A 12233-nucleotide genomic window follows, 5' to 3' on the forward strand; every position below is an offset into this window, starting at 1 on the left:
TTCTGGGCTGAACATTTGCCAGACATTACATATGCATACTATACAATGCATCGCAATTATTAAATTCTTTATTTACCCAGGGAAGTAGCTGAGCACAGGTACTCATTTTCAGCAACGCCCTGCACATAATTGTGAGCAAATGTGACAAATTGTGAGCTATTTCTGCAATAAAAGGACACTTTTTGATAATGTGTTATGATCTGGCCAAAATAGGGACACCAGGTTGAAAGTGGTTGCTCATTATCTTTATCTCATGTCAACCAACTGTACTTATTGTTATGTCTTCCCTAGCTCCTAACCAACTGTACACAGTATCTAGCTCCTAACCAACTGTACACAGTATCTAGCCCCTAACCAACTGTACACAGTATCTAGCCCCTAACCAACTGTATTATGTCTTCCCTAGCTCCTAACCAACTGTATGCAGTAAACACACACACACACAGAGACCTCTGTATCATTCCTATTTCAGTTGCCCTCTGGTGGCGGGTGGGTGGTGTTACAGCGTGACACACAGACAGACAGACAGACAGACAGACAGACAGACAGACAGACAGACAGACAGACAGACAGACAGACAGACAGACAGACAGACAGACAGACAGTTTTGGCCAGGTTCTATAGTTAGTGCTCACTTCGTTCGCAACTAATGCAGTAGGCTACCCCTTATTTTTTATTTATATTTTTTTGCGGTTCCCCTTAGGCCAGTCCATGACGTTAGTAGCCTACTATAACGTCATATTTGTCTTTGTTCATGAGCATGACATTAAAGGGACACAGACTGACAGATACAGAGATGTTTATATGTAGGGTTCAGGACGATCACACTCGGATCCTCTGTGATACGCGCCTGAAGTCGATCAGTCAAGAGACATTCTCAAGAAATGATAGAAACATAATAAAGATTCTGTGTATTTATCTGATGAGTATAGACACATTTATAAGATATATAAAAATATGACATTAATATAAAGTTGAAAAGATTATTGTATATTGAAGATATTAGATAATGTATGTACTATAAGGAATATTATTCCTTAGTTCATGAGCTAGAGAATGAAGGAGTTGGTTGGATTTGGAAGGATTACTTTGGATTTGATGTGTACATGTGGTCTAAACAACTACAGTAGGCCTACATAAAGACAGCAATAAATAAATATGATAATAAATCAAATAAATTGAAAACCAAGCTAAGAAATGCACTCAACATTAACCATTGATGCATATAGGAAGGTTAAACACAGCATTGCTTTTCTGTACAGAGAGTGACATCAACTACCTGTTGAAGATGGCTCTGGACAAAATATCTTTCCTTCCTTTTGGCTACCTCATCGACCAATGGAGATGGAGTGTGTTCAGCGGACACACTCCCCCAGAGCGCTACAATTCTGAATGGTGGCACCTCAGGTAGGATTTCAAATAAATGTATTGTTTGTGTGTGTGTGGGGGTGTGTGTGTGTGTGTGTGTGTGTGTGTGTGTGTGGATCCTTGGCACAAAACATTTTCAGATAGGGGTAAATTAAACCACGATGTCATTCTCTTATTCCTTTTAAAGGACAAAGTACCAAGGAATCTGCCCACCCATCAAGCGCACAGAGGAGCACTTTGATCCTGGAGCAAAATTCCACATTCCTTCAAACAAGCCATACATCAGGTAACAAATTACAACATAACATTCTTTCAAAAAAGCCATACATACTGTAGCATCCGCCTCTGTCCGCCACCACCGCAGAATAGTTTACAAGACAAATATTTTTTTTTATTTGGGACAACCATTAGTTGAGAATAATACAATACAACAACAACTGAAATCGATTGTCAATGTGTCAAAGCAGACAGTGAGTGAATTACCTGCAGGCCACCAGAAAGCAGAGACTGTCTTCCTTGTAACCTAACCTTGGACCCTTGCTTAAACCCCTTTTGGGTGGGGTGAAATAATAACCTACCTAAGTTATGACTTTGCCTTTTAAAGCCTGAACCCAAGTTATTATTTATTTGAATAAAGACTGTAATTCATCGAAAACACCCAACCTTTTTTCTGGTGACTGGTACTGCCCTCCTAATACGCGAGGGGGCAGTGGTTTTTCATTTAATGTTTTCATTTATTTTTAATAATAAATTAGTCTCCTTCAGAGTCGTCCTCCTCATTCTTCTCCAAAACAATTATTAAAAATAAATGAAAACAGTAAATATACAGTAAACATATTTGAGATGACTCGATCGGCTGTCTGTTTCCCCTGCAGTTATTTTGTCAGCCAAATCCTGCAGTTCCAAATCCATGAGAAACTGTGCCAGGCAGCCAATCACGTCGGTCCCCTGCACACATGTGACATCTACCGTTCCAGAGAGGCAGGAGCCATTTTACAGTAAGTTATAGAGTTATAGAGTTTGATTATTTCATCATAGAACAGTCATTTCCTACCTGGGGCGGGCCATGACTATTTTTCAAAAGGGCCCCTAAAGATTATTGTCAAAATGTTATGATTATAATTATATTTTAACATTAATATAGAAAAGTGTGTTCCCAACCTTGGAGAACAAGTCAGGTTAGGCTGCGTGAATTCCGTTTGTGTCCGAGCATAGGCATGGTAACGCCCCGCCTGCCTGTGATTGGCCTACCGACGCTGCCCGTCTTGAGTGTCCTCCGAGGTGGATATGCTGGATGCCTGGATAGTCTGATGCGAGGTTACTCCGTGGTGGGAAATAATACAAGTAGTATGATATGATACAAGAGAACGCTAACTTGTACATTTTATTTTTTTAGAAGAGGCAAACTAATATTGTTTATGCCGTTTGCTTTGATGGAATAATTGATTGAACATGCACGCCATAATATGATTTGATTTGGGTGTGTTCTAAAATAAGTTTGTGTTGATTATTGTGTAATTTGTTTGTATGTGTAAACTTGAAACATTATTATACTATAAAAAGGTCTATTTCCCCTTTTTAGTGTAATAGTATTAGTTTACTATAATTAGATTAATACACGATAATCATATCAATAGCCTACAACATACGTGTTCAATCAACTATTCAATCAAAGCAAACGGCATAAACAATAACTTCTACAAAAATAAAACTTACAAGTTAGTTACAAGGCTGCATTCTGTCGCTTGGGGCTCCCAGGGCCTGCAACTTAAGAAGGCAGTCATAGGCAATTGGAAAATCTGTAGGGGTAGTAGCAAAAAGTATGTTTTAAAGAAAATGTATTCTAGACCAGTTGTTGCATCATGATCCAAGAAATCCACTGAAAAAATGTTGATTGTACGTCCTGCAGTTCAAGAGTTAAAAGCCAAAACGTGAAGTGGGCTGTTGTAGCGCCACCATTTGAAATGTGTGGTGTAGCTGTAGGCTCTTCCATGGCCTATAGGGAATGTGTGTGCAAAGTAACACAGCAGGGACTGCGTTCATGATTTGTGCCATGTTGTGTGAAACCAGGCCACTCCTGCAAACTTTAGAAAGCTATATCTTAGCCAATCAGGATGGAATAAAAAAGATCTGACAGATACGTCTTGACTGACAATAATGTGTATAACGATTCGCGTGAGGTTTGGAGAAAACATATGTATGGAAAATGCACTTGGCTGCTGTGTTCAGTCGTCAGATGGGTGGGCCCCTGATCCAGACAAGGTTGGGAACCACTGGAATAGAATATCAAAATCACACCCGTGTGAAGTGAGTGGTGCAACTCCGTGTGGGGGTTCCCGGGGGGCGAAAGCATCATATATACAGTTAATACGTGCGTGTGTGTTTGTGTGTGCGTTAGGTTGCGCACAGGTGGTGAAAAACAACCATGCTGTTTTCATGTTCAGACCCAGCCACCCAGCCACCCACACACATAGCTCCGTAAGGGAGTGGTTGCACCACTCAAAAACAGAGGGACGCAACACGGTCCACCAACCGAACTGGAATATCGATTTATTTGTATTTATATGCGATTAACTCTATTAGTTTGAGAGAGATCATTTCAATATTTCCAGGACGTTGCTGAAGTCTGGTTCTTCCAAACCCTGGACTGAAGTTCTCCAGTCAGCTCTGGGAACCAACAAGATGGATGCCGGGGCCCTGATGAGATACTTTGATCCCATCATCAAATGGCTCCAACAGCAGAACGAGAATGAAACCTTGGGGTGGCCCGACATCAACTGGGTGCCACCCGTCCCTGAGGGCTATGTGAAAAGCTGATTTTAAAACATCTCTCTTCATTCATGTTTGTAATATGTTGTGCTCAAATGCATAAACTGCCACACATAGTCAATCATACATGTTTAATAAAAGTTCATATGAATAATTATTCGTAAAGAAGTTTCTCTCCACCTTTTATTATTTGGGTAACTATTCTAACTTTGCAGGATATTAAAGGAATGAGGCATACATGAAACATCAATTTGAACATACTAGACAAGTAAAATGGCAATGAACAAGGGTACTGTAACAGGAATCTGTGATTATTGCAGTATAATGTGAAATGTTTATGTGGAACTCTTCCTTATATTTTTATTTTATAAATGTAATTTGCATGTACCCTATAGTTTTCAATGTGTCCCTATTTTGCGCCTTTGCCTTGTGAGATCTCTGCATACTGAATGATATATGTGTGGTGAAAAAAACGTCTACGAATACTATGTTAAATCTTAATGGAAACAATTCAGAAATAAAACAAAAATAATAGCATCACAGAACCAATGCAAAGACACTTCACGCTGTGCTTGGAGCTTGGGGATCTGCTAAGTTTGATGCTATTGTGTGACTCTGTAGTATGGTCAAGTAGGGCACTATTTAACGAAAAAACACAACAAGTTAAAATATGGAGATAAGAGGTTTCTGTCCGACAGCGACTGTGTGGGATGCTATCAACTATCATCTTTGTAGATTTGGTAGATTATTTCTCTCCCCAGTACCAATTGGTATTGTATTTTATATTGTTGATATCGTTGATTAGTCACCTTTATAATGATGTATCCTATAACTTGTAAGGATGCAATCGTGGAATGAGCAACACAGCTAAACATGTGAGTAGCGTGGCGCCCTCCAAAGTTTTGCCAAAATCCTGCATGCATTATGCTTCTGTTGCTAAGATTTCACTCTCGTTTTAAGTGACTGCAGATTTCACTCTCGTTTTAAGTGACCTGGTGTGTGTGCCAGACACTGAGACACATGGTGTGAGACTGGCACCTGCATGGGTCCAATTGGTACCAATTGGTATTATTGAAGGGGAGAAATAATCAATCCAAGTTACGTTTCCCAACATTTATGAAATTGCCGCCAATACCGCGTAAAGCTGTATCCTTAAAGGACCACTTCAACCATTTTCAACCGATTTTCATATTGGTCCTCACTATTGCTCATTATGAGATGGCACCATTTCTGTCTCCTCCAGGGGAGGCATACTTTGGTTAGACATAGCATTGGTTAGACATATTTACTGTTTTTTCCTCTGAAGGCGAGGCAGGGACGTAGGAGACGGGGGGGGTCACAGGGGTCGAGTCCCCCGTGGGCTGATGACCTTATATGGGCCGTGGACCTTATGGGCCGCCGGCTGCGAGACTGAACCAAAAAAAAAGCCTCAAACGAGGCAGCCCCAGTCCTCTGAGCGTAAAAAAGACAGGCACTCCCCAGTCCTCCACAGTGGAGCCGGCTTGCTGAAGTTCTGCAACCGGCTTAAACTCTATGAGAATGGTCGGCCCCCCACACCTGCCCCACCCTCGCTGTGTGTTCTGTTTGTTGTGGTGGAAAAAAAGAGAGAGGAGAGCAATATGCCGGCGAAAATACAATTCTTGGGTTTCTACTGTTGTGCACACATTATGGTCGGACTATTATTTCTCCCTCGAAATAAAAACGTCTGGGTTTCCGAGGCTATGGTCGGACCGAATCAGGTAAGATGGCACCCACAGCTGAGCTATGTATTTTCCAGTAGGTTCTTATCAAGCCATGGATGGGCTAATTGCTGACGTTGTTTTCACCCATACTTTGAACCCAGACTATTCTCAGTTACAGTACTGGTGTTCCCACTAATTAAATGATTAAAAAAACGCTCTAAAACCGGACCAAATTACTCTAGAACCGCGAAAAATCGAACCACGCGCACGGACTGGCCCGCTCGAGAATTGTCCCCTGTAGGTTGTGCCAGAGATACATCACGGGGCGAGGCAAAGGGCTGTGTAACAAATAGAGCACTTAATTATATGGCAGCGTACCGTTGCAGACTCCCGTGGACTCGAGCCAATTCCGTCCCCAGTGTAGCCCGGCTGTAAGACAGAAATGGTGCCATCTTATAATGAGCATCAGTGAGAAGTGAACCATAGTTATTGTACTGCAGTCCCAGCTTTGGCCAGTAGGGTAGCGGCAGCTTCAACTTTGGCCAGCCGTTCTAGGTGCTTGGTGAGAACCAATTATACAAAGAAGAGGTTGAAAATGGATTACATGCTCCTATAAGTGGATTAAAGCTCCCTCTTTGTTAGAACAGGCTTCCTCTCCCGTTTCTTCTTCTCTCTCTTCTTTTTGTCTTCCTTGTGGAAAATCCTTCCATCAGCCTGCTTCGCCCACCTCACTTTGATGTCTGCTGGCGCCCCCTGGTGGTCCTTCATGTTCTGTTTCAACTGAGACACACAAAGTAGAATGATTCTCATGGATGGCTGCAGCCGAATAGTCCCCACATAGTCAGACACGCCACACCTCTGCCTAAAGCAGAGTGTAGGCGGAGCCGAGACCTTTTAATAAACATAATCATGAATTAAAAGAGCTCTTCATCCATCTTCAAAATGATCTTCACATAATTGGTCTTCACTAATGTTCATTATACGGTGGAACCATTTCAGTCTACTCACTGTGTTGTGAGAGTAAACCGAAATGGTTTGTTATGAACATTAGTGAGGACCGATTATTGAACATAAATTTAAATGTGTGAAGTGCTCCTTTAATTAATAATACATTTTTATTATACCTGCTCCAAGATGGCGTCCGATACTGCAGGGTCGTTCACATCCAGGGAGGAGTTTATGGTCAGTTTCACTCTCAACACTACAGATTTGAAAAGAAACATCAGGAGTTTCAGTATAGATTTAGATATTTAGAGTAATCGATATTCTTCAGAGTATAATGAAGTGAAAGTGATTTGTATCTTTTCTCTTGGCCAAAACGGATGGATAAAAATAAATTCTAATCCACAGTTTAGTTTAGTTTAGTTTAGTTTGATCATCATCAACAGTACAACAAATCGTTACAATTTCACATTGCATCAAACATTTCTGGTTGGTTGATCGAAAAGGCATAGGCTGAAGCTCAAAGCTCCTATCCTTAATACATGTCGGTTTACCCTATAACATTTACAAACGTTCATATTTTATGAACCCCCAGATTTGTTTTTTTACATTCAAGACTCATGGTACTTACATTGTTTGTTATAAAGGAACACTTAACAATACATCCAGTTAACATTCATAATAGCTTTGCCCTCACTCGCATGGCTGAGGGAAGTAGGGGTGCTGGGGGGGCTGGAGCACCCCCCCCCCCCCCGCGGACAATAATTATAATCAAAACAAATTTCTGTTACTAGGCCTAATAAATATGCTGTATCACAGTATCTGTGCCTTATCCTGGTTAATTGCCTGTGTCAGTTTGCTCATGCATGTGGAGAGGGAAAGTAAAAGCCACTTTTCCGTGTGAAAATGCACAAAAAATGCGCGCACCTGAGACTGAGAACTGAGACTGATTCGGAACATTACAAATGAGTAAGATAACACATAATGTTTATTCACAAGAAGGGGCTCAGTGCTGATCCTGTAGACCCACTTCCACCTTGAACTACTCTGTCACACCCATAGCACACCTCACCACTGTCTTACAACTTCCATACATGTCCTGCACCACTCTAACATACTTCTCTGTGACTCCAGACTTGATCTCTGTTTAGCTACGACGCACGCACGCACAATCAAATCAGTGATCATTCACGTTTCATGTGTGAAATTTAAAACCAGGCAGACAAGCCATTGTAGAGCCATTGTGGAGCCCTTTATGAGTGCCCTCGCGAGATGGCAACCAGAGATTCCAGTGAACATACTGTAACAAACCTTGGGTATCGATGTAGATTCGCCATACTGATATTTGGAAGTCTGGGCCATGTTCATAAACTGACCACCAGTGGCCTAACAATAGCTGGCATGACGAAGAGCAAAGCCAAACAACTTGCCAAATACTGCTCTGTTTTGGCTGTTAAAGGCAGCTTGTCTGTGTGGAGAAGAAGGTGCCATGTGTATCCTTAGGTGTCCATGAACTGTCAACCCCTGTTATATTTGTTTCCCTGTAAAATGTAATGTAATTTGCGGATTTAAATAAAGAACTAAAATGTGTGTGTGTGTGTGTGTGAGAGAGAGAGAGAGAGAGAGAGAGAGAGAGGAGGGAGAGAGAGAGAGAGAGACGGATCTACCCTGGGAACGTGCCTAAAGTGCCCATCACTTTGGGCATGTTCCCAGGGGCCCTTGAGCATCAGGGTGCCGTGATGAGATTGGCCGTGTGAGGTCAGGTGGAAAGGTGATTCTGGTGTGTCTGCCATCCACCAGTCATTGCTTTGTTTACATTCTGCACGCATATAGCGTGTCAGGTGGCTCGACGGAAATAAGACACAAAACACTGAAATATACTGGCACTGGCGGATTCTCTCACCCATTTGCTTACTATATGGGTCAAATAAAAATAATGCGTTTGTTACTGCCTGGCTGTTTCTCCGGGGTGGGGTAGGCGGCCGGGAATAGGCCAAAATAACTGCATTAAAAAAAACCAACAGATTTACAAAACCGCCAAAGTTTCACTTGCGCGCATGTGCTTCGAGCTTCAGTGCTATGGGGCCCTCAGAGGTGGTGGTAATCCAGCACTGGAGAGAGAGAGAGAGAGATGGTTCAAGATACTTTTTGTATTAATTTTACCTTCAATACAGTCACAGACAACACCAACATCTTCCCTGTGATCACAATTGTGGGTTGCCAACCCATTGTGTGTGCACCGTGCAAGCTCTGATTCGATGCCTGTGCAGCCGACATTGTCCAACCAGATCTTCCCACTGCCTGGTCCAAAATGTGCTCTGGATGACAGCGCCTTACATCCTAACTGTCTACACACCACCCGGGCATCATTCATGTCCCAGTCATCATTACACACTGTCCCCCACTGTCCACGGAAGTAGATCTCCACTCTGCCAGAGCAGGTGTTCTCTCCATTTACCAGTCGAATGTCTCCCTCTAGGGTTGGCTTGGCAGCAGTCAGACCTTCAACAAAACAAACTTTGTATAATATTATAGGATGGAAGTGATTAAGTGAACAAGGCACATGTCTGACGTGTCTGAGGCACATGTGTGACAGAGACCAATATTGTGCCAGCGTGGGTGATTAGATTTAATTCTTGATCGCCTCTGGTCTTGATTGTTTAAACATGATGTCATGGGCCGCTATATGCTCTCATCAGAAATATGAAAAACTGTCACACCTTAAAAACTTGACAGTAAAAAGGGTGAAATTAATTTGTCAGGGCTCCTCAGATTTGCAGTTCATTAATAACAAAAACTGTAAACTTCAAAACATCATCACAAAATAAAAAGCAAAATATTTAAAAAAAAGATACTTCAATTTAAAAGGTACAAATATTATCTTCATATTATTCACTGGCAAAGCAAAGTTTATGTCAGAACATTATTTATTCAAAAGTATTATCGTTTGGTAAAAATAAGTTCTTTGTGATCTGATCAGTCTTGCCCACAAGGCTTTGGTATTTTGTCTCGTTTCGATGGTACAAACAGAACAGGCTTATAACAGGCTTGACAAGCCCAAAGCTTATTGATATTGTGTCTCAATAGATTGTTAAAGGGTATCGAGCTCCATCCTTAATCAATACCACGTTACCGATTCTGAACATTAACATTTAATAAAGACACAATATTGCCAACCTACCTAAGATTTCCAGTGTTTTATTAACAACTATTCTATGTATTACTTTGTCAATTCACCAAAATATTTTGATATCAGGGAATTGACACAATATAATTCTAAATGATTTTTGTATATAAATCAATTGGTTTGATTAACTGTTGCTCCCCTATTGTCTGCACATCTGAAAATGTCCTTTTGAATTCAGTGAGGTCACACAGACAAGGGTAACAACACCAACACTAACACCAGGACAGCAGAGATATGGTTTGGTTCGTATGATAGAACAGAACAATTTGCAGTTTGAAACCACCAAGCAGACAGTCATATTCAAGTATCGAAATATCAGTCACATTAACAGTCATATTAACAGTCATAAATAAGACAATACAAGCAGAACTTACCTGTTATGGTCACAATACACAACAGAGCTTGTGTCTTCATTCTACCCCTCTGCACTGTAGACAGTACTATAGCATTACACTTTAGTGTCCTGAATTAATTTGGGTAACACTTTTCATACTTAGTTATTTGTTTGACAGCCTGCACTTTCATACAAAACATTCAAAGTGCTGCAGGCTCACGAGTCAAAAGACTTTACGAGACTTTACTCAAAGTCAAAGTCTCTGTACTCAGTTAGGACGTCCAATATTTACCACATAGATTTACAAAAAAAAGTCTGTTCAGTTTAGGAGCTCTCAGAAGGTTCTCCTTCCATGACTTTTACTGAATATTCAAGCCAAATGATCCCGTTTTTTCATCTGAAACATTTTCTAAATATGAAATTAGGCAACATTATACCATTCCTGACATAATTTCACCCTTATCACCCCAGGCAGGAGGTTTTCAGTTCACACCTCCAGAACAGATGGAGATTCATTCAAGATACCGAAAGGGTAGCGTAAATACCCGCTCACACCTGCCTCTGATTGGCCTATACTTCTGTGACGCATGCAAAAAAACAAAAAAACTAAACCCTGAGATCCAGAATGGGGCAGCGACTACAGAGTATATTGGTCATCGTTTAGCAGCAGTTGTAGTTGGCGATTTATCCCAGATGTTGGATGAAGGGTTGCCATATCAAATCAAATGTATCCGTTTGGTCTAGTTTCAAGTATAGTATCCTCTCCACCTCTAAAGTATTCACCAGGTCAGCCACATTTTGACACTGGGAGGGACCTTCTTTCCCTTTCCATAGCAGTAACATACACTTTTTAGCAGACATGAGGCAAACATTTAGAAAACATCTGTGAGCCATGGGGAGGCCACTCATGGCCGCAGAATTATGAAAGATGATAGTTGGCTTGACAAGCCCAAAGCTTATTGATATGCCTACAGGGTCTCAATACATTTGTTATCGAGTTTGTAATCCATCCCTACACAGAACCAATCTACCTTCAGATTTAATTATTACATTATTATATAAATCAAATTTTATTTCTAATGGTGCCAAATCTTGCTGACTGGGTATTGGGGGTAGTTTTTGACTGAACCAGATCGCTCCTCCATTATCCATATACAGTCCAGTAGGATTTTCATTCAGGGCCCCCTTGGGCCAGCTTTAAACTGCATAGCCAAAATATCTGTGAGTTATCAGTTACATATCACTTACCAGTACCACTAGCACCGGAGCAGATGAAGGAAGCTTCATGGTTACAATCCAGGTCTACCCATTTGGACCCTCTGGAAGTCACCAGGGCAGCACATGTCTCTTTTAGACCACCATTTGGTTCCCCTTCCACCCAGTGCCTGAATGAGGAGCTGCTCCCATCGGACCACTTCCAGGCGTGTCGGACTCGGTACAGGCCGATCCAATAGAAACCACCATGGATCATTATCTTCATGATCTCCTGGAGCTCAGTCTGGTTCCTCACACTGGCCAGGTCTGTGTGTTTCTCCCTGCACTGCCTCTGAGCCTCGGCCCATGGCATTGAGGTTCTAATGAGGATATATTTCCTTATCGCTTCTGAAAATAAATAAATAAATACATAAAGAATGAACACAAAATGGTCTGCACCCGGGATTCGAACCCATGTAGGTCTCCCGTATGGAAACTGGAAATCCAACATCTTAACCACTAATTAAGCCAAAGGGAATTCCTTATTTCTCAGGGGAGATATTAGACAACTGAAATGGCATAAACAGATAATCTTGATCACATGACAACAGGGATAATGGGTTTGGACTAAATCAGTAGTAGTAGCAGACAGCAGTACAAAAAGTGTTTTGATGAAAACAAAAAATGGCAGACAATTGAGTCAGGCAAAAATGGGCGTGCTCTATATAGACGAATCCACGCAGGCACAATCATAACT

General features: G+C 41.4%; 1 protein-coding gene across 1 annotated transcript; it reads left to right on the top strand.

The window, feature by feature from the left end:
• Nucleotides 1–1288: 1288 nt before the first annotated feature.
• LOC306942933 (angiotensin-converting enzyme-like) lies at nucleotides 1289–4591 on the top strand (the record flags this gene model as incomplete). Its single annotated transcript, XM_079529121.1, has 4 exons — nucleotides 1289–1407; nucleotides 1556–1654; nucleotides 2244–2366; nucleotides 3981–4591. The coding sequence occupies 4 exons, from the start codon at nucleotides 1289–1291 to the stop codon at nucleotides 4183–4185; spliced, it is 546 nt and encodes a 181-aa protein (XP_079385247.1). The 3' UTR covers nucleotides 4186–4591.
• Nucleotides 4592–12233: the final 7642 nt, after the last annotated feature.

Source organism: Electrona antarctica, assembly GCF_951216825.1.
Source record: "Electrona antarctica genome assembly, chromosome: 2".
In the NCBI taxonomy this organism is placed as follows: domain Eukaryota; kingdom Metazoa; phylum Chordata; class Actinopteri; order Myctophiformes; family Myctophidae; genus Electrona; species Electrona antarctica.